Source organism: Anolis sagrei, chromosome 5, assembly GCF_037176765.1.
Source record: "Anolis sagrei isolate rAnoSag1 chromosome 5, rAnoSag1.mat, whole genome shotgun sequence".
In the NCBI taxonomy this organism is placed as follows: Eukaryota; Metazoa; Chordata; class Lepidosauria; order Squamata; family Dactyloidae; genus Anolis; species Anolis sagrei.
Genome location: NC_090025.1, coordinates 178,617,004 through 178,643,108, shown reverse-complemented (window position 1 = coordinate 178,643,108; position 26,105 = coordinate 178,617,004). Strand labels below are relative to the sequence as shown.

Here is a 26,105-nt window from a genome sequence, read left to right as displayed (position 1 = left end):
CGGTCCAGCCCTCCTGAGAGCTCTTCACAGTCATGTGTCAAGCTCTCCTCTTGGAAGGAGGCTGCAGTGGGCCTCCGTGTTCTCCCACGAAGAGAAGGACCTTGTACACACACACAGCCATGTGTGCAACCCTCCCCCACTGCGCCAACCAGGCCCCGGCTTCCTCCCCTGGCACCAACCATCGGCTCCCCCCCCAACCTGTCCAGGCATGTGGCCCCCTTTCTAAAATGTTTACTAGGTGATCATACTAAGGAGCTAGGCCAGAAACTGTTGGAAACTGTAACCTTCTTCAAGCCTCCTCTAGTAATTTCTTAATCCTATTGCTTACTTATTGTTCTGGTATGCAGCTTTCATTCCTTGCTCTATGTTTTCCTGAGAAGTTGTGGGAGGGGCTGAAGATCACATGATCCGCTCTGAGATGAACACAGAGCACAGACTTCTTTAGACTTTGGGACTTCTAAGATCACAGACTTAAAAACACTTGCCTGTTTATTGTAAAGAGATGTTCTGACTGGATGGCACAGTAATGATGGTATCTCAAACATAACTGTAACTGACTGATAAGTTGTTACCTGTGTATGCTGAACACATGAAGGTCATGAGTAAACCAAATATGTTATGTTACCAAAGTCGACTTTATTTTTGTCTCTTGAGTGCATAATATAAACAAATTGTTTTATGGGAAAGTAATAATTATAATAATAATGTAGATATATATAATTTGGCACTGAAAAACACTTCTGAAGAACTGCTATTTTTATGCACTGGCATATTTTCTGTTTCCTAACAGATCAGAGACAACAGGTTATTCAGTCTAACAACTGAAGCCAATTGCCTTGCATAATTACATTTGGTTGTATACCACTTGAGAAAATTCTACTCAAAATAGGTTTTTGGTTCTTCTCTAAAAGGTTATGAGCTCTAAAAAGTCATGTTTTTCTAAATGAAACAGCAATTTTTTAACAGCTGAACAACTTGCAACTATATCACCTGAAGATGCAACACCTAAAATGTCAACTTTTAATCCCCAATGGTAGTGAATGCCACTGCAAGATTGCTTTCTCATTCTGTTTGTATGAAATAACCGGGCTCTGGCAGAATAACAGAAATCTTACAGAGAAGGATCCCAGATCTAATAACAATAACCCACTGGAAAGTAAGGTATATTTATATTTATTTTACAGGACTATTATTCTGCTAAATAGCATTTTCATTTGCATCTCAGTTATAAGATATATCACATAGCTAGTCTAAGTGGACAAATAAATTGCCATGTTTCTGAGAAAAATGTTATGAGTCACACAACAGAGCTGAATAGAAAGCTTCAAACTTAGATTTTTCTAAAAGTCATCCAATTCTTGGTAAATCTAGAGAAAACCCTTTAAAATGAGGTTATGCCAATACTGTAACCATTTAAGACTATTTTCACAATTGGGTTCTCAGTTTTTGAAGATACATGTTATTTCTGGGAATGATAAAATTTTCAAATCTTCATTTTAAGTATAGCGTCAATAGGCAATATGGAAAGACAGAAATAAACCATCAATTCATACATATGTGCATGCATATCCAGACAAAATTACTATAGTAGATATACATACAATCTTTTTCCAATAATACATCTATTAGCTAACTGTAATGCTGATATTGAAAACACAGAATTCCTTCTCCTTTAGCCCTTCCACCCACAACTGGCTCTGGAGGATTTCCTGACACAATAGTGATAGTTATGGAGAAGCAGACAGAGTGACAATGGAAATGAAGATAATATGGTCCTAATTCTGCTAGATTTCACATTGTAGATGCTCACTATTAGAATCTACCGTTTCAAATTTCACAGAAATTATTCTGCTCCACCTGCTAGCACACAAGAATGCTTTGGTCTTATTTCGGATCTTTCAAACCCTTATACTTGAAAGAAATTACCATTTGATGCCAAACTATCAGCTCATCCTCTGACTTCTACTTCCTGCCTTAGTCTTCACTTCCCTTTTACTCACTCTACCTTTTACACTACTAAAATTTAGAATATGCGGGGAAAGTTTCTTCTGGACTGAATGTACACATTCAGCAGTTCATTTTAATATAACAGGCCTGTGTATTACACAAGAGATCTGTTCCAGGACCCTTAGCAAAATACAATTTTCACATAATCTGGAATTTTATAGAGATTTAGAGCAAAGATTTCAGGGTTTTTTTTAATTAAAAAAAACAGGGTAAATCAATGTAGAAAGTACATGTTGTTTCAACATATTATGGATTGTTTTGAACTGAATACATAGGAAATCTAGTGTGCAGCATTGGCATTTAATTTATATGACCACACTCTCTCTATAGCCATTAAAAATTCTTCAATATAAAGGATTGTTGTTGACTAAGATAGTAAAAGGTATGTGTCACCAACATTCTTGGCCAAATTTATACGATACAGAACAATTAGTGTTACAGCATTCTTAAATAAGGTAAAGCAATCACAAAGACTGCAAAAAAAAATTAAATACAACAACTAAACAATCATTTGATGCATTTGACGGCCAATGTATAATTGAGAAAATAAAAATTGCAAAAACATTGTTTAATAAAGAACACTGAATATTTATAATAATTATGCTATATTTTGTAAATTTTCTGGTAATTAAATCATTCATCACTGGCTAATCATCATAATGCCATCAGTCTGGCTAGAGGGAAGATATATAGGGATCCCTCATGCCCAACAACTTTGTATTTGTGGGTCTGGGGAAAGAGAGGATTTAATAAACTATTTGCAACATTGCCCTTTGTATAATGACCCTCAAAACAATCTTCTGGGAGTCCTTTTGGAAGAAAGGGTAGCATGACAACAGTCAGCAGTTATCTGTGACTTGTTAGCGGATTATTCCAAAAATGTAATATTAAAGGTTGCCACATTTGCAGTCGCAGCCCAAAAAATCCAAGCTAAATTAGTCAAGTCCACAGCGGAGGCTAGAAATGGAAATGGAGATAGTTTGGGATTATACAAACCAGACATTTGTTATTGTTATCATGTCACTGCTACTATAATTTTAAAGAGCCAGTATATGAAATAAGTATTAATACTGATATCGGAAAATGCTTATTGTACTTTTAAAGGTTGTATATTATGTGATGTCATGGCCTATGGCTGGTACAACAAACAATTCATTCACTGGCTAATTGCATTTTTGATACATGCTTACAAAACAGAGAATTGCAATATGTGATGTACTGGCGCCCCCCTATGGCTGGCATACAACGTTTTATTAAGCCAATTAGAAGTAGTAAATGTATTGCTGAAAGAAGCAGTAAATGCTATTTTCCCTTAAGATACTTATGTTTGTACTTGAAAACTTTCCAGAAGTTTCTGACCTCCAAGGACTTTAAGCTGAAAACATGTGCTCATTTATAAGAAATCTATTTATGCTATTTGCAGAACACTAGTGTGTTAGCATTTGCTTTTACACCATAAAAATAACTCAAATGTACAAATGCACCAATATAACTAGATAGTAATAATGCAACTAAAGTAATAGCCACTGGAATCCTAGCCTTTTCCTCCCATCTTTAACTCGATGGATATTTCTTCTATTGTAAGATGCAATTGATTGTAAGACAAATACTAATTTCAGTACCACAATCAAAAAATAAAGCTATACACAAGCATCTGTGAGTCTAAGTTGCATTCCATTTTTAGATATGTTTATATGGGGGGGGGGGGGAATCTTAGAATTGATGAAATGCAGTGTTCATTGATACAGTATTTATTACTACCCAAACTACTGTTACTGTTCTTGTTGTGTGCACTCAAATAATTTCCAATTTATAATGCCCCTAAGGCAAACTTATCACAGGGTTTTCTTGGCAATGTTAGAAAACAGTATGTATAAAAATATGTACACCCCACCTTATATCAAATATCTCTGGATGACTTACAAAAGGCATTACAATTTTAAACAACAGAGTAATTGGGGAAACTGAAAAAAAATCATACTGAACTGTAGTATTAAGTTAAAAGTTCTCTAAATGAAGTATTTAGGATGAGTTAATGGCTTAAAGGCTTTAATGAGCTGTCAAATGTTAATTCGACACTTGAATGATATGAGTATTGGTACCACTTGGGCCTTCAAGGGGTGAGCATTCCACAATTAGGGTGATATGATTGAGAAGACCCTCTTCCATACAACAACAGAGTATTACTGGTGAGATACAGAGGAGTGTCTCCCCAGCATATCCAGGAGCATGTCCAAGCTATGTACCTGTTCCTTCAGCAGGAGAGAAACCCCATTCGGGACAGGTTGTTTACCCAATTCCCAGATCTGAGAACCACTAATCCAAACAGCCTTCATCTTATCAGAATTCAGATTCAGTTAACTGGCCCTCATCCAGCCCATTACTGCATCCAGGCACTGGTCCAGCACTTGCACAACCCCAGCTTACTCCAATGACAAAAGAGAAATAAAGCTGAGAAGCAACAGCATAGATGGCATTCCTTTCCAAGATTTGCTCAAAGGGTTTGTCTCTGCCTTTCTTTGAGGCTGAGAATTTGTCGGGGCTGCTGTGATTGTGCCTTTTCTGCATGGCAGAGTTGACTAGATAGCCCAGGTGATCTCTTCCAACTCCATGATTCTATAACTTGCCCAAGTGGGTTTCTGTAGCTATGGGGGGATTTGAATCCTGGTCGACAGTCAAAGTCCAATGCTCAAACCACGATGCCATGTTCTTATCCAGTTAGAGACGGCACACATATTTCTCTTCAAAGACATCCGGTTTATTGGAACCTGAACCGCAATCAGTGAGTAAGTGACTAGAAGCAAGTGTGATAGAAAACAACCTATGAAACAAACACTAGTATAGAAACATATCTTCAGTATTCTGTTTCCCTCAGCTGTAGACAACGCCTTTAATCTCCATCTGAATGTCACATTTTAAACGCCATCTGAATGTCACATGAACAATTAAATTAGCTATGATTTAGTTAAGTTTCCCTTTCTACTAGAATTTCAAAGAAAGTTTTGAAGCTAGTTATCTAAATCCTGATTAAGAGAGATATGTGTTCATTTTAATAATATTTCATGCCAGTACAGATATGTATAGAAATAAATTAACACTTTGTATGCTGGAGGAAACATAACTTGCAAACCCCCATCCCAGGATGAAATGGGATCACAAGCAACTAATTTTGTGAATGGTCATCAGAGGAGGGACAAGCCAGAATAAATGTACACTTTTATGGCCTGAGGCCTTTCACTCAGCCACAATCAACTGCTCTCTCAACATTATAGTATACAGGCAACCCCCAAGTTACTAACAAGATAAGTTATGTAGGTTTGTTTTTAAGTTGAATTTGTATGTAAGTTAGAACAGGTACATTTTTAAGTGGAACTCCAGCCAAAAATATGTACCTTTTAGCTTTGGATAGCATAGGGAAGGATTAACACCCCTGTGGGGGATGTTTTGCTGTCTGTGTTCCTGTTCAGAAGATTTTACCCCATTTTCTGTCTCTTTGAGAATTGGATTTTGAAAAATGTGGCTTGTTGTGGGAACAAGGATTGGTGAGAAAGCTTCACTGGAGACACCATGGCCCATGATAACTCTTCCAGGAGAGAATTTCCCTTCCTAGGGATAGATGCCTCTCACTTCCTGTTGTTTCTCTCCTGTTCTTTATTATGAGTTGTTGGGTGTTTGTAACTTGGGGACTGCCTGTATTGTTCCCTTAATTCCAAAGGCCACAAGATAATTAATGTGTTTTTCACCTCTGTTTGCAGGATAGCTGCTCTCTGCTCCTTTGCGGTAAGGGACTCCTTGAGCACATCAATGTGTTGCTTGCTATCAGAAAACTGGTTTGTGAGAGTTTCCAACTTAGTCTGTAATGCCAAAAGCTCTGTGTCTTTGCGTGACAGTTCTTGTTTCACCTGACCGATCTAAAAGAATCAAACAGAAGAATACAGACTATATTAACCCATCACACACAAAAAATACAACCAACAGTTTTTAATATCAGATGTGACTATGATTTAAGTATTTTCCTCTATTTGAAATGCAAAGGTTCAAGCCCACCGAGGAAGTAAGAAAAAAGGAAAGATAGCAGATTTCTCTAAATGCATGCTAGTGTAAGTAAATATAGTCATGAAAGTATTTTTGTAGAAAAGAAAATGAAACACTCTAAAAATAAAATTAGAACTCTCATATGAAGACAATAACCGTAGCCAATATACACATTGTTCTACTATTACAGGCCACTAAAGACAGAGTTCCTGACATCTGATGACAAGTATGTAGTAAAGTGGGGGTGGTGGGGAGACTCAAATATAGAGGCAACCAGTCATAGCTTAGAGTTTTAAAAAACTGTCTAGCTGAAAGGCCGCTTTTAAAATCAAGAAATGATATTAGGAAGGACAGTAAATTATTGCTACTAACTAGGAATAAGGCATCTTTGGTCTATTCCTATATCTAATATTCATTACAACTGCATCGGCTGTATAATAATACATTTGTTAGAAAAATATGTTAGCACAAGTGTAAGCTAAACCAGGGACCTGCAAAAAGAGTTCTCATACATTTCCTAGTATTGCTTTAAGAATGTCAACCTCAATGTTGAAATATGAGAACTTTTTAATCAGTCCTTAGTTTCATAATTCCTCAAGATGGGAATTTTTTCTCCTTATGTCTTTTAAATCCCGTCACTATACCAGCATATCCCAGTTTAAAACCCCTTTGACAAAGAAGCACCTTTTGACAATGTCTTTTTAAGGGATCCTTCTTTTTGTTGTCTTCTGCTGTGTGGGAAGGCTGTTTTGTCACGGTTGTTGTTGGTGGGGTACCCCCCCCCCCCTTCACTGGCATTAGGGAAATTGCAGAGGAAGCCGGAAATACAAATTTCAGCATTGGCTTTCACTAGTGTGTCAGTAGACAAGCATGCAAGGAAACATGACCTGAGAAAGAATGAGATTCCACTCTAGGTGATTCTACCATAGCTCTGTGTTTTCATGACAGCTGCCTCCAGATTACCTTACCAAGCATATATGAAGAACAGAATAGAAAGAAATGGGGAAAGCAGAGTAGTCTGCCTCACCAGCTATAGTTATTGAAAAGGTTTCTGTAAGTTTTGCCACCAAAAATGATAATCATAAGAAAGGAGAAAGTTATTCAAAGAAAAAACAATAATTTGAGAACACATTCTGGAAGGTTTAAAGTGGTCTGTAGAAGACTCAAAATGTTTTTGTTTGCTTGTGCAAAGTTCACCTGCTCTGGTTGTTTTATTTCTCAAGTGCATGCTGACAATTTTGAATGAAAAATTTGCTGAAACATGGCAAACTGCTTTTCTTTTTTTTTGTGGTGTAAGAACCTATCCCTATACTTTCTATATTATTTCTATCTATGGTACTAAGGTTTCCATTAAAGAAGTAAATCGCAGGAATACATCTATTTCGTTAACTGAGGTATACCTGTATTACATATCTGCTATATTACATCATGCCCTTGCAGCAGGTTTTTTTATATGTTGTACAAGGATACAGTACAGGATTCTAGATGTAAGTATAGGCAAACTATTTGGTTTAAGCAGCCCTTGTCCTCTGATGACAGATACTCAAAAATATTACACAGGAGGTGTGGGGTGCTGTTAAATGGAGTCTCTCAATATCCTGTGGCAAAATGAGGTGCCTGAGAATGAAAAAAGTACCTTCTATGGGTAGGGATATCCTGAATTCAAAGCCACATTTTTATGATTCCAAAAGTTGTATTTTTAATTGCTAGCTAAACAGTATAACCAAAGAACATTTGTACACCAGCACAGAACTTTAAAAATGGAGTTAAATTTCTAAAATCTTCAGATCAGAGAGTTCTTCTAATACAAACATGCCATGCTTGGAAAGCAGCGCAGCAATCTGCGCAAGATCACATGTCAGTTTTCATAGAGATAAGAGATATATTTGAATAACAGGTATATTTGAATATTATCTTTTTATCCTTGAAATTGAAGTGTGTTCATTCACAAAGGCATTGCATGCATTTTTAGATTAAATACAAATGGCATACTTTAAGACACCTCAGAGAAGGAAGATAGTTAAGGTCTATACCTCTGTTCCTAATTTCATATACTGTTCAATAAAATAAGTCTGACAAAAAGATAGCCTAGCAGGCCAAAGCCACAATGATCACATTTTAGTGTTTACTTTTCAGCAACTCAGCACTCTAAATGAATATAGGAATAAGTTGTCATAAAAAGTAACAACTATTCAAGAAATTAAAATTGACTGTGATCTTACATCTGTGAACAGCCAGATGTGAACCAAGGACAGATACAGAACAGTTAGTTTTGTTGCTCTTTATAGATGCAGAATGCAAGATAAGCAAAGTAAGCTACCCAAGAAAGTTAGCAGAGCCCAAGTGAGTGGCACTGCACACAGAGAAGTTAATCTTACGGCAGAAACCTCAGTCTGAAGACCAGTCACTTTCTTTTTCAGCTCTTCCCCTTGAGCCTCTTTGGCATTTAGCTCTTCCTTCAGTTGTTCTACCTGCCACGACATTGTTATTTTTACATTTATATTATAATGTTGTCCTATCAACCTCCCTCAGACAGCAGAGGCAAACAGTAGGGAAAGATGAATATAGAGACGATCCAACGGTTGTCACCACCTTCATCTTGATAAAAATACAAGCTGTTGAAAATAATCCTGGTTTCTTAAGTCTACAAGCAACAAATATTGCAAATGTAGTGCAATACAGAGATCATGACATTATCTAAAACAACATTCCACCCAACCACTGTTTTGCTGGACAGCAAAATCCATCACCCAGAGCACACTTACTGTGGGTAATGGAAAATGCAACAACACGCATATATAGGACATTGACTTGGGCTGCTAAAGGCTAATCCAAAACATATCACCAATTCATTGGCAATTAGATACAGCATGCTAATAAAAAATATTGGGAAGTGGGATAACGAAGGAGCCAAGAGGCAACAAATTGTGCCTTTTTAAAGTTTCACATATCATGCTAGCCATGGCCATTTAGGTGGTGAGTTTTCCCCAAATTATTCATGTTCAGGTGATCAAAAAATTTAAATATTCAAAGTATGTTTATAGGATTGCATTTAAAAAACATCCAAAAATTCAGATGGTCTAGAAAGAACCCGAAATTACTAGATGGGGCTTCCTAAATCTACTCTGTTGACAATATTGAATACTGTTGTAATTTTAACCTCTGTACAATATATTTTTCCTCAATCTTGAACACTTCCTGATGGATGCCACATTAAAATGAGTTAATAAATTACTGTCAAAGAAAATTACTGCCAAAGAACATGTGATAACAAATTAACAGTTATGGGGAATCAGTATTTCTGGAGAGAAGCTTCATGATTTAAAAACAAACAAACAAACAAATTGCATTCCAAATTTCTAAGATTTTGTAGCCTCTACTGTAATACTTAAAATATTTTGGGCAATACATTCTCTTCTGGGAACCTTCTTGCTCTATTCATGTCTTGAATGTCATTTCACTACTCTACTCTTAAGATCTTACATTCTCACAACAGAAACTGGGACGGTCCCTCCATTGTCTGCCAAAGCTGGAGATATACATGACAAAGCATACATGGATTTATTTCATTATGCTGAGATAACATTTATAATATAAGTATGTGAGGGCAGATCTGGAAAACCAATCTTGATTGATCTGCACCTTCTATTATGTATTTCCACCCTTTTTTTTTTTTTACTCTGGTGAAACCATAGCTCAAAATGTGAAATTTGTTCTGTGATTCTGTCATAGAATGACAGTAGTTTCTTAGAGGATTCATTGTCCAGTAGTTACTGTCTACTCATTACCTTATTTTTCATGAATTTTGAATGGCTACGATACACTTCCATTTGTTTCATTTCTTCCTCACGTTCCTCTGTACTGAGTGCTCCATTTGATTTCAGCATCTGGATTTCTTCTTCCAAATCTCGGAGTCCACGCTCCATGGAAGAAATCTTTGAATCCTTCATATATAAGAAACAAAATGTAGTTCAGATTCCTTTTCATAAATTGGAAAAACATCAGAATTGGCACAGAGGTGCTCTGCAACATTCACAATCAATGGACAAGTTCTCTCTTATTTGTCCCATAATGCAATACAAATACTCAGGTAACAGCCTCCTCTAATAACCCTAAAACACTGACCCATAAAAGGAGATGTTTTTGAACACTTGAACCGCAGGATGTTGGCTTTAAAGTCAAATGCCAGTCCCCGTCTCTTAATCAGGATTCCAGTTTATTAATTTTTATGTGGTCTATTTCAGTACTGGGTCCATCTCACCTGACACAAATAAGATGAAGACCTAGAGCTAAGTGACATCACTATACTGTTGATACCTCAAGACAAATAAATCTACAATAAAAAAATTAATCATACAATATACTACAACTAAATCAGCAATCATCTAGACTGCTGTACTTTAAAAGTAAGGGGAACATACCTCCCACTTCCATCTATATTTATATGAAGCTTTTTGTTCCTAGTAGAGGTTCACTATTTTAAAAAAAATCTGTTTTGACTGTTCTGAAGAACATGAATGCTTGCCTGACATCGCTGTTAAGACTTCACATAAACTTGATTACAAGTTATGTACCTCAACAACTGGCAAATATTAAAAGATTTGTGTTCCTTTCGACAAGAAACAAGCATGAACTGGGGAATGCCATTTGAAAATCCAGGTTCTGAACCCACATAGTCTAATATAAGGTTCCAAATCAGTTTGAAGCATGAGAAACAATAGTTCAGAGACAGAAGCTATGTTGTCAATGGTGAAAGGCCAAAATTTTCTGACATCTGTAAATTAAAGAGATTCAGTAGTGGGTGATGTAAAACATCTGTCTGAGACTTTGGAAAGCCACTGCTTGATGGAAAAACACCTTGACGGCAGGTTTCTGTGTTTCACCTAGTATGATCAATGAACAGAGCTGCGGCACAAGTGAATGAAATCAATGGAATGGGTCGGATATAATAAAATCTTTAATTCTAATTTTACTCCAATAGAAAGCATATGTAATCTTACTAAACCTATTTTGATAGATATTTGCAGAAGGAAGAACTCATTACAATAGTTTTCTTTTGTGTATAGGTTGTAAAAGAAGCACATCAAGCTCATATGCCAGGATTATTTTATGAGACAATTTTTAGAGGAGCCTACCAGTCTTCTAAGAAAGATGAGAAGAGAGAATAATAATAATACTTTATTTAATAATAACAATACTTTATTTCTAGACCGCACCTCTCTCCCGAAAGCGACTCACGGAGAACCTCCCATGCATCACATCTTCAATTAGCAACATTTTGAAAATATTCTAATAGCAACAGAAAGGAAAGCAAAAAAAGTGGCAATCATCCTCCTAGTGACATTGCTGCTAGAAAACAGATATTAATGAGCAAAAAAGGGCTGGACAGGAATAAAAAGGTTTTTTAAATTTAAAAAAACCCTCTCCTATCAAAGGCTTTGTTATCTGAGGTAACACTATATTCCACTATTTGTACAAGAGAGGGGGATGTTAATGCAGTTTTTGTGAATTCTCTCCAGAGCACAAAATTAGGCATAACAGCTGAATGTTGAACTAGACCAGAGTTTAAATCTCCATTCAGCCAGGAAAAGCTTCTGGGAGATCTTGGGCAAGAGGCACTCCCTTAGTCAAAGAGAAAGGCATTGGCAAACCTCCTCTTGTAAAATTATATAATACAGTCAGTATACGCTGAAATTGACTTCAAGGCACATAATAGCAAAAGTAACAACAGAATTCTTACCTTCATTTCTATAACAGTCTGCAAAGCTTTGGTTTTCGCAGAATCAGGAGCATTTTCAAAGCGACGATGCATCTCCTATACATGCAGAAAAAGAAGGCTGAGTAAAAGAATATATACTTTTATGACTGAGTAGAACCTCAAGAAAGGGACAACTCCTCAGGTCTGTTTTTAGAAGCACAACTGACTTTTCTCATCAAACAGTCACAGTCTGCTTGAACTGAACATCAGCTTCTTTACCTATACAGAAGAAAATATTAATTTTTACTGGGTTGTTGTGAGCTTTCTGGGCTGTATGACCATGTTCCAGAAGCATTCTCTCCTGATGTTTCGCCCACATCTACGGTAGGCATCCTCAGAGGTTGTCACGTCTGTTAGAAACTAGGCAAGTGAGGTTTATATATCTGTGGAATGTCTGGGGCGAGATCAAGAACTCGTCTGCTTGAGGCAAGTGTGAATGTTGCAATTGGTTACCTTGATTAGCATTTATGATGGCCAACTGCAACAGTCACACTTGACTAAAGTAGACAAGAGGTCTTCCTTCCACCATGGACATTCCACAGTTGGAATGTCCTCATTTGCCCAGTTTCTGACAGACCTCACAACCTCTGAGCATGCCTGTCATAGATGTGGGCAAAATGTCAGGAGAGAATGCTTCTGAAATATGGCCATACAGCCCGGAACTCTCGGCAACCCGGTGATCCAGCCATGGAAGCCTTCAACCACACATTCATTTTTATCTTTTTATAAAAGCACACAGTCAACTGCAAGCAGCTAAACATCTTTAAAACCTTTTTACTTTCCAGCTATGACTCCTTATATGGCATTTTCAAACTTTTATCTTCCGGTGGGATGATAAAAATACTTTTAAAAAGGGGATTAATAAATAACAGCAACAATCTGGTATGTACTTAACAAGCTGATAAAGCATCTGTGCCAGTAATACTCCTACATGCTCATCAGTTGCAACCACCTAGTAACTGATGACAGCTCCGTCCACAAAGATGGCAAGGAATTATAGATTGTTCATCAAAAGAGTTAAAAAGAAATCAGCATAAGAGAAAATGCTTATTTACCGTAGTTCTAAAGGACAAGAACCTAACTACAAGCCTAATATGTTAAAAATAGAAAGTTTGCCGGAGGACAAATTTGTCTAGTACTTCAGATATATTTGTATTTTTCTCCAATTTTAAATGAAATATCTAGAGAGAGGAAAAAATTAAACAGTAAAAGATGCAACAGAACTCTAAAATCAAGACTTGATTACCCGATTCCTTTGTTTGTACCTTTTCATTATTTATTTATTTATGTATTTACAGCATTTATATTCCGCCCTTCTCACCCCACAGGGGACTCAGGGCGGATTACAGTGTACACATATATGGCAAACATTCAATGCCAATTTTGACTTACAACATATACAGAAGACATACACAGAAGCTATTTTAACTTTTTCTGGCCGCCAGGGGAGCTGTCGCTTTCATTGTCCATCTGCGACACTGATGAAGTGCTTCCGCATTCTCCGCATGCTTTGCTGGAGTCTTTTTTATGGCCTCGTAAATTAGTTAATTTAGCCTCCCCACACTTTAAGGTGGTACCTAATTTTCCTACTTGACAGATGCAACTGTCTTTCGGGTTGCAAAGGTCGACAACAGGCTACACAACTGATTGGAAACCCACTCCAACCCAGGCTGCCTTCGAACTCATGACTTTTTGGTCAGAGTGATCTTAATGCAGCTGACACTCAGCCAGCTGCGCCACAATCCCGGTGCTGTATTATTGTATAAAGCCTTGCCAAATAACAGGATTCCCTCATGTACTGTTTGTCTTCCCAACTGCAAAGATTAGTAGTGTACAAAAGCTGTCCATGGAATGAGGTTTCTCAGAGGCATATTGCCCAGGCCTTCTGCTACACATTCAAGGAATCCCTTTTTATTGTGTAACAGTCCAGTCATAAAGGGATAGGTTTTTATCAACTTCAGAAATTTCTGCAGTATATAGATTTACTAACCACTAAAAAAAGCCAAATAATAATATAAATACCAAAATGCACTGGGCTTTTTAGAAAACAAGACAACCACAGCACCTGTTAAGAGAACAAAATACAACCACCAAGAAGCACAGTAAAGAGCCAGTTAATCTTTGGCCTATGGATCCTAATAAGGGTTTCCAAGTACTGGTCTGGTGAGTTATGTTTTATAATCCTTGTCCCTGATTGAAGATGTTGATATTTGGCCCTTTAGTGAAAAGTCTGTAAAAGTATTGTTATTATTACCATAATTATTGTAATTCCTGTTGCCTGAGACAACTGTGAGCTGACCCATGCCTACCAGATGGTTGGAGCTTCTACTGATTGATAGGCTCAGCATCATAGTGTTCCCAAAAGGAAGCACATACTATAGAGCACTCTTTCTCAAAATATGTTCTGTGATCCTTTGGAACAGCGGTTCTCAACCTGTGCTCCGCAGACTCCATAGGGCTCTAGGAAGAACAGTCAGGGGCTTGGCGGGGTCCCGCGCCACCCACTGTCCCCTGCTTAGGAAACACGCAGCTTACAGGGCCTCTCTGCTGCCAGCATGGCCTACAAGGCCTTTCCGCTGGGACCCCGGTGGTGGACAAGGCACTCCCAATGCCACCACTGCTCCTCTCTGTGCAACCAGGCCTGGTTTTGTCAAGGAAGGAAGCTAAACACTCTATCTACACGGACACCATGTTTAACCTGTCCTCCAGCAGGGAACAGTCCAACACAGTATCCAAGAAAGTCCAGAGGGAGGCACTGGCTGCAAATGGTGCCCCCAGAACCCGCCCGCCACCACCTGGGAGTCTAGCTGCGCAGAGAGGTGCAGCACTTCCCTCCACCTGGTTGTTTTCCTAAGGAGTATGTAATTTTTTTTGCCATTTCCTGCTTCAAAAGGAAACTATGGGGCAGAAGTAGTAGTGGGAAGTGACACTAGTGGAAGATGCCTTATAAAGAAAAGCAGTGACACTTCAACTCATTATTGTTAGGACTGCACAGAAAGCAATACCACTAAACTATTTTTGCATGTTTTTTACTTTGAAAATGCTATGAGGAGACAATCCAAAATGAAGCAAGAAATATCACTGGAAAATGATATCCATCAGGTCAGAAGACATCCAGCAAGTTAATGGGGAACAGCAAAGAAAAAGTACAAATAGAACAGTGTGTAATGACGCAAATGGACTTGAGCCAAAAAATGTTCAACATGCTTAGGTGTAAACAGAAACTCCAAGTCTGTATATAACAGATACATAGAACGTGAGAAGATTGAATTAATGAAACCTAAGAGTTATATAAAAATAATCGAAACATATAAATCCTGCAATACTTGGTGTGAGTGAACTAAAAGAGACAGGAATCCAGTGATTCCGACCATGAAAGTCTTCAACAACACATTTCATAGTTTGTTCCACAGTCCACTCCTGGTCTTGATTTACAGGCAGGATGGAGCTTCTTTTGTCTTCTCTTCTGATCGGTGGATCCTTTTGATTCCTATATTGGCTAGCCAGTTATTTCTGTATATGTTTATGTGCTTAAAGAATATGCTTGTGTCAGTGAAACTCTAAGCTTTCCAAAATTGAGTAAATCATTTGTTATTATTTTCTTTTTAATGCCTAGGCCAAATTCTCTAATCTTTGATACCATTCCTTTTCCTGTTTTTTTAATCGGTTCTGTTTTGATTTTCTATCAGCATTTATAGCTACCAATTAGAATGTAAGTAGTCAAGCATGTACAACAACAACCTTTTCAAAACTATGTCAATTTGGGGATTGTAGTATATCTATTATCTGTATGTTGCTGTGTTTCTTATTTAGTGTATTAAAACATCATAACACCTGATGAAGATATTGCGAAACAAGGGAAACAACCCGGGAGACCTTGTTGTGTGTCACTGTCACTGATGTTGTTTATGGAAGAAGATATTTCATCAACTTAGAAAGTGTTATTTTGTGTCACTGTGCCTGACATTGTTTAAGTGTTATTTTGGAAGCTCTAGTTTCACTGTGTTTACAAAGTATTGATAAATTATCTTTGATTTATAAACAGTCTTTAATTAATCGTGTGAATGTTCTCATGTTACATTCAATGTAGAAATTCTTGGAACATAGAAATTGTGATTTGCAATCTACAGTTTTTGTAATTGTTGTTATAGATATCTGTGCATCGTACACCTAATTGATTCTTGTCTGGAATTTCCCTGCTTTTGAGTTTTGCTCTTTATTTACTGTTCTGATTTTATAGTTTTTAAATACTGGTAGCCAGATTTTGTTCATTTTCATGGTTTCCTCCTTTCTGTTGAGATTCTCCAAATGCTTGTGGATTTCAATGGCTTCTCTGTGTAATCTGACATGGTGGTTGTTAGAGTGGTCCAGCATTTCTGTGTTCTCAAATAATATGCGGTCCCCAGGTTGGTTCATCAGGTGCTCTGCTGTGGCTGACTTCTTGGATTGAATTAGTCTGCAGTGCCTTTCATGCTCCTTGATTTGTGTTTGGGCACTACGTTTGGTGTTTCCTATGTACACTTGTCCACAATTGCATGGTATATGGTAGACTCCTGCAGAGTGAGAGGATCCCTCTTGTCCTTTGCTGAACGTAGCATTTGTTGGATTTTCTTTGTGGGTCTATAGATAGTTTATATGTTGTGATTCTTCATCAACTTTCCTATGAGGTCAGTGGTTCCCTTGATGTATGGCAGTTTTCATAAGCAAGAAAATTACATTTTGCACAATCATACTTAAAACAAACTTCACTAAAGCCAGATACTAGGAACTTCCAGTGAACTCCGGGAAATCTCTATGCGTAGAGAACAAAGTAAATGTAGATAAAAACCCTGGAGGTTGAAAGCAATCTTCAAATAGAAGGAGCTAGATGCTCTAAAGTTCTAATTTAAATGTAGATTAAGAGTACTAAAAGAAAAGATGTTACAAAAGAATCTCAAACAACAAAGGAGAGTTAGCATAATACAAATTATTTGTATTATGAATGACATTAGTCATGACATTTAAAGGGCACTGCCAAGCCAAGTTCTGAAACCAAATTCTGTACTAAACCTATATTGGTTTAAGGAATAACAAAACATTACCAGCATATGATATGTAATAATGAACCTTAAAAGGTAGGAAACAAATACCACCATATTTTGCAGGAAAGACAAATCTGATTCTGTGGTGCAACTAGGGGTGCAGCTGCTGAAGGGAGTGGACTGCATCCCTCATCCACTAAATTTTATTCAGTTTTTAGTATTGCAGAGTAAGACACTGAAAATCATTCACACATAGAATCCTTACATCTGATGTTTTTTCCCTCTTTTCTCTGGATGGTGAAGCTGTAGTTTTAAATGCACATTGCAATGTTAGAAAATTAGGCAGAAGCAACTTTTGTCTGAAAAGCACGCTCCTTAAACAAGATAAAGGTATTCAGGATGCTAGAGTTCTTGATTAAATGTGTAATTCACACAGCTGTTATTAATTATAAGAAATATAAGAAAGAAACTCATTTTTGTATTAAGAAATTCACTCCTCCCTAAAATTTTAATAGAATTGAAAAAGACAAGAAGAGGACAGCATTTTATATTTCAAAAGTGAGGTAGTCTTCCCACTGTTGCTAAGGAATATCTATAATGACCTTTTGCATCCTCACACATGATGCATATCCTCATGACTGAAGTCTTATCATCTCATGAGGCTGCACATCTGATTTCAGTCAGGCAGTTCCACTCAATCCTAGAATAACAGAAGCTTTTGTCTAGGGCATGCCCCTAAGAAGATGTATGTGTTGCCCTTAGAAGAATATCAGCTTTTTCGCTGCTATTCCTGAGCAACTTCAGGCATCCTTTTAAAAGAGTAATTATCTCTGGTCCCATTTTAATAAGATTTCAAGTATTTGTGTGTTACTGAAATGGTTTTAAATGCTGAAAGGAAGGAGTGCAACTTTGTTGATTTTCATCATTTATTAGTAGGTTCCAATACCACTGGTTATATTTTTGCATCCAAGCTCTATAGATTATAAACTGAAAGTATGGTATTTCAGTGGTTTAGTTCCTACTTAAAAGTAGATCTGGCTTTACCATGAAACTGAGTGAGGTAGATGTTAAAAGGATTGCATTTATTGTTCCCTACTCCAAACCAGAAGGATCCCTGCTGCTCTGGAGAGCTCTCAAGAAGCAGTACAGAAAATTTTCCTGGCTATCCCCTCTATAATTCCTTAGTTATGAGGACCCTCACAAAATCAGGTATTGAGAAAACAGGTTTATGTAGCATTGGCAACCAGGAAGGGGGGGGGGGGACAAGACCGCCGCCACACCATCTCATCCTATAATGATGTGCCATTCCTACTGATATCATTTATTCATTCTCCCTACTTCTTAAATCACTCTGCATAGAACCATCTCATTCAATTTCCTGAAATTGTCAAGCTGGTTTTATACTTCCTATTTTATTATGACTACTAAATGTCCAAATCTATTTAGCTACGATCTTAATTGTATGAATTATTGACATCGATATAGGATGAAGATTTCCTGTCGTAGTCAACTGTGAATTGCACATATGGTATCTCTGCACCTGCGCAGGACAAATGTACTGATTACTTCAACATAAACAGTATGTTTGAAGCCGTAAATTCAAGGCAGAAAATTATATCCAATATCTGTCATAGAAAGCTGATTGTTTTAATGGAAACTGTAGAGACTTCTTTCTGTTCTAATACAGATAGATGTTCACTTCCAGTTTTCTAGTAAATTCATACACAGAGATGAATACAAAACAGTACCTTCAATAGTTCAGACAAGGAACATATTTATGTACAGAAAAATAGTAAACCTACAGCGAGTCATTCTGCAAAAATAAGTTCCTGCTTGTCACTGTCAATTTTCTTTCCTGCAGTTTGAGGACAGCAAAGCACCAGAAGGTGAAGTCCCACGCACGTGTGGCTTATCTCATTTTCAGATTTGTGCTCCTGGCTGCTACTTAAAATCCCTGCTCTTTGAATCAAAAGCAAGTCTCTACGGCCTAACATTTCAAATTTCAGTTTTCTATTCGTGGTGGAATATGTTTAAGTATTTTGATATTACTGGCAGATACATCTGGGGTTCCTGCCTACGTACATCCACACTCACAGAATGTGTTGAAAGTTGTATTGAATGCTTGTCATCCTAATGAATTATATATAGTAAGCAAGTCTGCAATCAGACAATCCTAATTTCTGTGCCTCAGATGCAATTTCTGTATGTTTCAATAGATTAAGGAAAGAAAAACATTCTGGTTCTTATCACTATCTCAAATAAAACTAGGAAGAAAGTAAAACAAAACGATGTTAAGATGCTGCTAATCCATCCAGTTTATAAATTCATTCAATTGTTCACAAAATCCATTGAAAACTTGAAGAATATTTAAACTGGAGTTAAAAATTAAACATATCACAAGGATGAAAAGCAAACAAATCATAAAACCAGATTATTTGAGGAAAAATTGACTGACTGGAGAGCGGTTTGAATTGCAGTGAAATTCACTGAGGTAATGAGGATTCTGCTAAAATCAGTGTTCAAAAACAGATCCTCCATATGTGAATAACTACTCACCTCCCTTAGCAAGTTGTTTTCTTTTTCCTTTTGCTCCAATAAGGTTTCTAAGTGATGCACATGCATTTCTGCTTCAGCCAACCTTCTTGTCCGTTCATGATCTTCCTCTGTTGCTTTTGCTGACAGCCCCTTACTCTGCAGCATTTCCAACAACTTTTTGATGGATTCATCACGTGCATTTAAGGTCTGCTTCTGAGTTTCAATGCGCAATTCCATTTCTTCCAAAGTTTTTCGTAACAAGAAAAGTTCTTTAGCCTGCCGTTCATGCTCTGCATGGAGACGTTGGAAATTCTCCTCTGTAAGCTCTGTTACAAATGGTTCATTGGATCTACCGGTGCTATCTTGCTGGAAAAGTTGGTTCAGATCCCTCTGGATCCTAAGCTCATCCTGAAGAGCTTGGATTGTCATCTGCATATGCTGAAAACAGAATCAGAAAATCAGTGACTTGACTGAAAAGAGAAGTACAAAATTTATGAAAAACAGTTTCTAAATATACCACAATATACTATGTGTTTTGGGATTCAATTTCCAGAATCAAAGGAGCTGAAGATTCTGAGATTTGAAGTGCAAAATATCTGGAGAATCGCTAGTCTAGAATACATCCAAAATACTCAATGTTATTGATTTTGACTCAAAGGATTAGTGGTGTTAATGTTCTCTCAAGTTATTTTTTGTTGAAGCTTGAAACTTGTTATTATTTGCAATACAGCTGTTAGCCAATATGTACATGGTAAAGTGCATTTGTAAGAGACAGCTTGTGTACATTTGTATAATGGCAATGGCGTTCACAGTAAAGTCGAGATATACATATTACAATCAACTAGGATCAATAAGAAAACACATCCATGCTCTCATCCCTGCATATATATAGAGAGAGAGCTAGACACATACATACTTACTTTGATCACCCCTATGGGTGAGAAAAGCGGTATATAAATACTGTAAATCTATATATATAAATTTCCTACTGGCGTCCAACGAGGAAACAAAACTCTAAAACCCCTCCACACAACTCTACCAAAATTGCCATGCCCCAAGGACAACCCACTAGGTACAAACTAATCCACTCAGAAATCAAAACCACACAACAACAACCACAAAAAACGGCAAAACAACTGAGCATGCGCACTGCCGCAAACTCCCTGGCGCGCACACACATGGCCCCTCCCCCTCCCCCCGGCGCGGCACACACACGCGTGCACGTGCGCACGGCCCCTCACCCCCTGGCGCGGCACACACACACACACGCGTGCCCCCTCTCCCCCCCGGCGCGGCACACACACACACGCGCGCGCCCCCAACCCCCCGGCGCAGCACACACACGCGCGCGCGCACGCGCCCCCTCTCCCCCCTCCGGCGCGGCACGCACACACACGCGCGCACGTGCCCCCTCACCCCCCCGGCGCGGCACACGCGCGCGCGCAGGCGCCCCCTCTCTCTCCTCCGGCGCGGCACACACACGCACGCACACACGCGCGCACGCATGCCCCCTCACACCCCCGGCGCAGCACACACACACGCGGGCGCCCCCTCTCCCCCCTCCGGCGCGGCACACACACGCACGTGTGCACCCCCTCTCCCCCCCGCGTGGCACACACGCGCGCGCGCCCCCCTCCCCCCTCCCCCCTCTTACCCTCCTCACGTTACCTCCAAGCCACGCCCCCTTCTAAACCCATCCCCCTCCCCTCCCCCTCCTCACCTTACCTCCAAGCCACGCCCCCTTCTAAACCCATCCCCCCTCCCCTCCTCACGTTACCTCCAAGCCATGCCCCCTTCTAATCTGTCAAGGAAGAATAATAGAATCATAGAATCAAAGAGTTGGAAGAGACCTCATGGGCCATCCAGTCCAACCCCATTCTGCCAAGAAGCAGGAATATTGCATTCAAATCACCCCTGACAGGAGAGAAAGAGGGAGGGAAAGAAAGAAGGAAGGAAGGAATGAGGTAGAAAAGGAAGAAAGGAGAGAAAGAGGGAGGGAAAGAAAAAGGGGGAGGAAGGAAAGTTAGAGAAAGAAGGAAGGAGAGAAGGAAAGAAAAAAGGGAAAGAAGGAAGGAAAGAAGGAGCGAAGGAAGGGGGAAGATGTAGAGAAAGAGGGAGGGAAGGAAAGATGGAAAGAGAGAAGGAAGAAAAGAGAGACTGCAGAGGAGAAAAAGGAAGAAGGAAGGAAAGAGGGAGCGAAGGAAGGGGATAAAATGTAGAGAAAGAGGGAGGGAAAGAAAGGAGGAAAGAGAGAAGGAAGAAAAGAGAGACAGCAGAAGAGAAAGAAAAAGGGGGAAGGAAGGAAAGCGATAGAGAAGGAAGGAAGGAGAGAAGGAAAGACAGGAAGGAAGGAAGGAAACAGGGAGTGAAGGAAGGAGGGAAAGAAGGGGAGATAGGGGGAAGGTTGGCCACAGCAACGCGTGGCGGGTACAGCTAGTAAATAAAATAAATATTTGATGTGTTCTAAAAGACTGGCAACATCAGAGTCCTCTGAATACACACTGAAGGCAAAAGATTACCTAAGAGATTCTATACTGCTCATTCGGTGTTATCCCACACAGAAAATGAAACACAGGGACAACTGTATAGGGGTGACCCACAGAGCTAAATGATGTAGAACTTGCTTACTCCAAAATACATTGCATGTTAACTTTATAATTGCTCAGGGATGCTGAGACTTTTATTTGTATGGAAATGTGGAGGTTATTTTTGTAGTGTTCCAAGTTCCATTTGGAAAGAAAGCTATGATATTAATGGGATTTAATCTAACTGGCAGTCTTACAAACCAACTTGCATTTAAGGGGGTTCTTATACTGAATTATCTCAAAGGCAGCAGAAAAGCAAGGGATTAAAAATTATTCAGATAAGTAGCTTGCCATGAGTACATTTGTCAACTCCATTAGGCTCAAGAAAATGACTCAATTTATTTTAAGGGTGTGTATGTCAGTGAATGAACAAAAAATACAGCAAATAATAGCCAAATGGTAGAACCATTACACGTAGGAAAGAACCAAATATCAACTTTTTCTCTTACTAAAGTGGATAGATTTTCCCAATGTATAGAGAGAAAGAATCTTACTATCTGTAGAAACCAAAGAAACTGACTCTTTACAAATTAAAGTTTGCAGTTCAGGACTGGGAAGTCTGCCGCACTGTCCAATCAACTATCTTAGCAAGATCATCTGCAACGTCTTCCAGTTTGGTACATTACACAACAATTCTTATGACACAGTCAAATTTAGTTGATATATTCTGATTTCCTGTTTATCACGTATGTACCCTTGAAAGTTCCACCACATCTGCCACCAAATTTAATCATTGTCAGACAAAAGTAAATAAGTATGAATAGTGATCTAATTAAGGCAGTGGTCATTTATCTGTAGTTGCACAGTACTGTTTAGAAACTTTAGACAATAAATTTGTTGCACAGAGTGGTCTAGGTTCAGATTGAACTCAAAGTAAAACACCATTGTAGCCTCTAATACAGTGGTTCTCAACCTGTAAGTCCCCCAAGTGTTTTGGCCTACAACTCCCAGAAAGCCTAGCCAGTTTACCAACTGTTACAATTTATGGGAGTTCAAGGCCAAAACATCTGGGGACCTACAGGTTGAGAACCACTGCTCGAATGTATGACTTTAGATAAAGGTAAAATTAATTAACCTTTAATTTGAAAAGTGCCCATACGGACAGGAGCCAAGAAAGCTTTTACAACATTTTTGAAAAATTTCAACAGAAAATTCATAAAATCTTATATTTGTATATACCCAAATATCACAGAATACTGTCATAGAAGAACACACCGAGACTTCAAATCCTTGCCTTTTTATCGTTCAAATTCCTCATTGGATTAGGTAATAAAGCCACAAGGCAATGAGTTGAGTGTTGGGTTCAAGTTTGCTAAGGCATGAGCAATTCTCCTAATTCTTAAATGAAAATACATCCAGGGAAATATATGGAAAACAAAACAGGAAATATTTACTGTTTTATTTACATGCAGTACATAGACAGTACAGGTTAAATATGTGTTCTGGGGGTTATTTTTGGATTTAGGAATACTTGTATTTGCAAATATATACAAAAGAGGGTATCTTAGAGATGGGAACAATGTCCAAATGCAAAATTCACATGTGTTTCATATACATCTTATAGCCTGATGGTAATTTTATACAATATTTTGAATATTTTAGTGCAGGAACCGAAGTTGGTGTACACTAAACCATCAGGAAGTACAGGTATCACTATCTCAGGCATCTATGTCAGCCATTTTGGATTATGGAGGAATTTGGATTTCTGGGTAAGGGATGCTCTGTCTGTATAACACTTCAATTAAATGCTTGTTTAAAACAACACAACCTCTGAGGATGCCTGCCATACAGGTGAAACGCCAGGAGAGAATACATCTGGAAACATGGCCATACAACCCTGAAAACTCTCAACAACCCAACATAACATTTTATTGTGATTTTTTTTTGCACATTCTCAGTTCTGATCACACTAAATGCATCAGTGCCATCTCTAACGGCTCCTCGAGATGTAATCCATTCTTTTTAAGATTAAAGCCTTCCCCATAATCTCCATTTCTAACCAGTTCTGACAGCTTGACAAACATGCCTCTAGCTTTATATTATTTCCCTCACATCTCACAGTATCCAAACACTGTGATTTCTTGAGTAATGCCAGCAATTCGAGTTTAACAATGTAAACTTTCTTCATGCTCCTTTATACTCAAAATGTGAGATTTTAGAGATTTCCAACAAGAAAATGGTATAGGATGAAATAATTAAATATAAACCCAACACAGCCAAAATTCAACTCATCCCTCACTATGGGTGATTTTTACCAGAGTTTTAAGAACCTGGAGATACATCATATTGCCTAGTTTGAGCATTATTGTCTGACTTCAAAAATTTGCTATTGACTACAGTGATATCTTCTATTTTCCTAATTTTTTGGTTCTCCTAAAGCACATATAAGAGAAATGACATAAAAGAAAAAGAAAAGAATTGACAGAAAGGAAGAAAAGCAAAACTGGAGCATTCTTCCTTCATATGAATACACATGAAATATAAACACAGAAACAGCTACCCGTGGGCCAAATCATGTCCAATGACAATTTGTTACAGATGCTTATCTTCAGTATTAGCATAAGCTTGCTGCACATATCACACTGCTCAGGAGAGTTCCTCTCAGAACAGTGATCTGATGTAGCACTGATTTAACTGGTATGTGCTACCTCAGAAACATCTGCAGGGGAGGCAAGATAGTAGTCTATGGTGCTATTTCGAGTTTTGGGAACTACTCTGGATTCACCAGCCCCTTAATTTTTCCCTTTTCATGCATAAAGCTTGAGAGCAGGGGTAGCATATGTACGCTGGCCAAAACTATCTGAGAAGCACGAGCAACGCTACTTGGACACATCACTCTGCACTAGAAATGTTTTTTGAGAGAGGGAGAGAAAGAGAAGTGTTGAGGAGCCCCCAGACAAACATAAATAAAATCTCTCTTCACTGTTACCAATCATTGCTAACTACACTAAATGGCTCTGAGTCTACGAAGCCTAAATCTTGCCTGCTGTCCAGTAAGCCTAATGGGGCTTCTTGACATGTTTCCCTAAACAAATTATCATTATGTTGCTAATTACTATCTCCACTTCACAACTTGAAAATTATATGGTTACTGACATCTAACATTGCATGTCAACAATAGTAAAGAAAAACAGAAGATCTATGTAGCAAAATAACGGAATCTTATTAACTTTTCCTTTGTTAAAAAAATATTTGTACCCTTTTATGACTTTTATGGTCCAAATAAAGATATTGTCAAATCAGAGAATTTGAAGAAATATGCAGAATATAATTGAAAGTGTTACAACCCTGTGCCTAGAAGCCTAACAAACATATTTAAAAGAGTGAGGCAACCCAAACATGTTATTAAACTATGCTTGATCACATTTGTTACATTTCAGGCTTTAATTGTGGTTAATTGATCAAACCCAGTTTTGTTTATTCAGATGTGATTAGTCAGTAATTGGATCTCTGCCCATCTTGTCTGGCAAAGGTCCATTGAAAGTAGCTTATTCTATTAGTGAGTGAGATAATCAATGTCTTCTTATGTTTCCAGATCCCAACAAATACTTTTTAAAAATTAAATTGTCCTCTCTATGCCAGGAAGCCACACTTCAATCTTTTGCATTCCCTTTTAAAGAAAGGGTTAGAAAATTCATTTCTTAGCAGTCAGTCTAACAAGCCATTGCATGAATGCTTCTCTTTTTGATCTCTGGTCAGCCTCAAATGCTCCTCTGACTATTCCAATTGCAAGCCAATAAAGCAATAGCACGGTGTTGAAGAGCTCTTAGAAACTGTTTCCTACTACAAAAATGCCCATGCCCCTGGGGGTTTCAGACATCATGTGTACATATAGGAAACCCGGAAGTTACTACTGGGAACCAATTGAATTATTGATGGACAAAGACTGAAGAGGAAGATTTTTTTTAAACAGTATATGAGATCAGCTTATAGATGTCCATAACATACAGGAAACACATATCAAGGACCACACACTAATGGAAAAAAATAACTTAACCATTAACCCAAAGTGCCAAGTAGTTTCACTTGGGGATTTAATTTTATCAGAAGGCACTTCTTAAGCGGCTCCGATTGCGGGATTGTCAGTTAAGCTCATTTTAAGAGATTAATTGCTTGGTTGTCTAGCACTTCTTACTCTTCCATCATCATACAATGTTGAAACCC

At 38.2% G+C, this 26,105-nt stretch overlaps 1 protein-coding gene across 14 annotated transcripts in view; it reads right to left on the bottom strand.

Annotated features, from left to right (window-relative positions):
• Nucleotides 1–26,105, bottom strand: part of ERC1 (ELKS/RAB6-interacting/CAST family member 1) — a 167,247-nt gene that overhangs the window by 124,168 nt on the left and 16,974 nt on the right. For 5 of the 14 annotated variants that reach the window (XM_067469264.1, XM_060776717.2, XM_060776721.2 and 2 more), the window contains exons 3-7: nucleotides 19,378–19,794; nucleotides 11,783–11,857; nucleotides 9,831–9,986; nucleotides 8,430–8,513; nucleotides 5,751–5,918 (exon numbers count right to left, since the gene is read on the bottom strand). In XM_067469264.1, the coding sequence (XP_067325365.1) occupies nucleotides 5,751–5,918; nucleotides 8,430–8,513; nucleotides 9,831–9,986; nucleotides 11,783–11,857; nucleotides 19,378–19,794 (900 nt within the window). Of the gene's footprint in view, nucleotides 1–5,750; nucleotides 5,919–8,420; nucleotides 8,514–9,830; nucleotides 9,987–11,782; nucleotides 11,858–19,377; nucleotides 19,795–26,105 lie in introns of all 14 variants that reach the window. The other 9 variants (XM_067469266.1, XM_067469267.1, XM_060776726.2 and 6 more) reach the window with 2 other exon arrangements.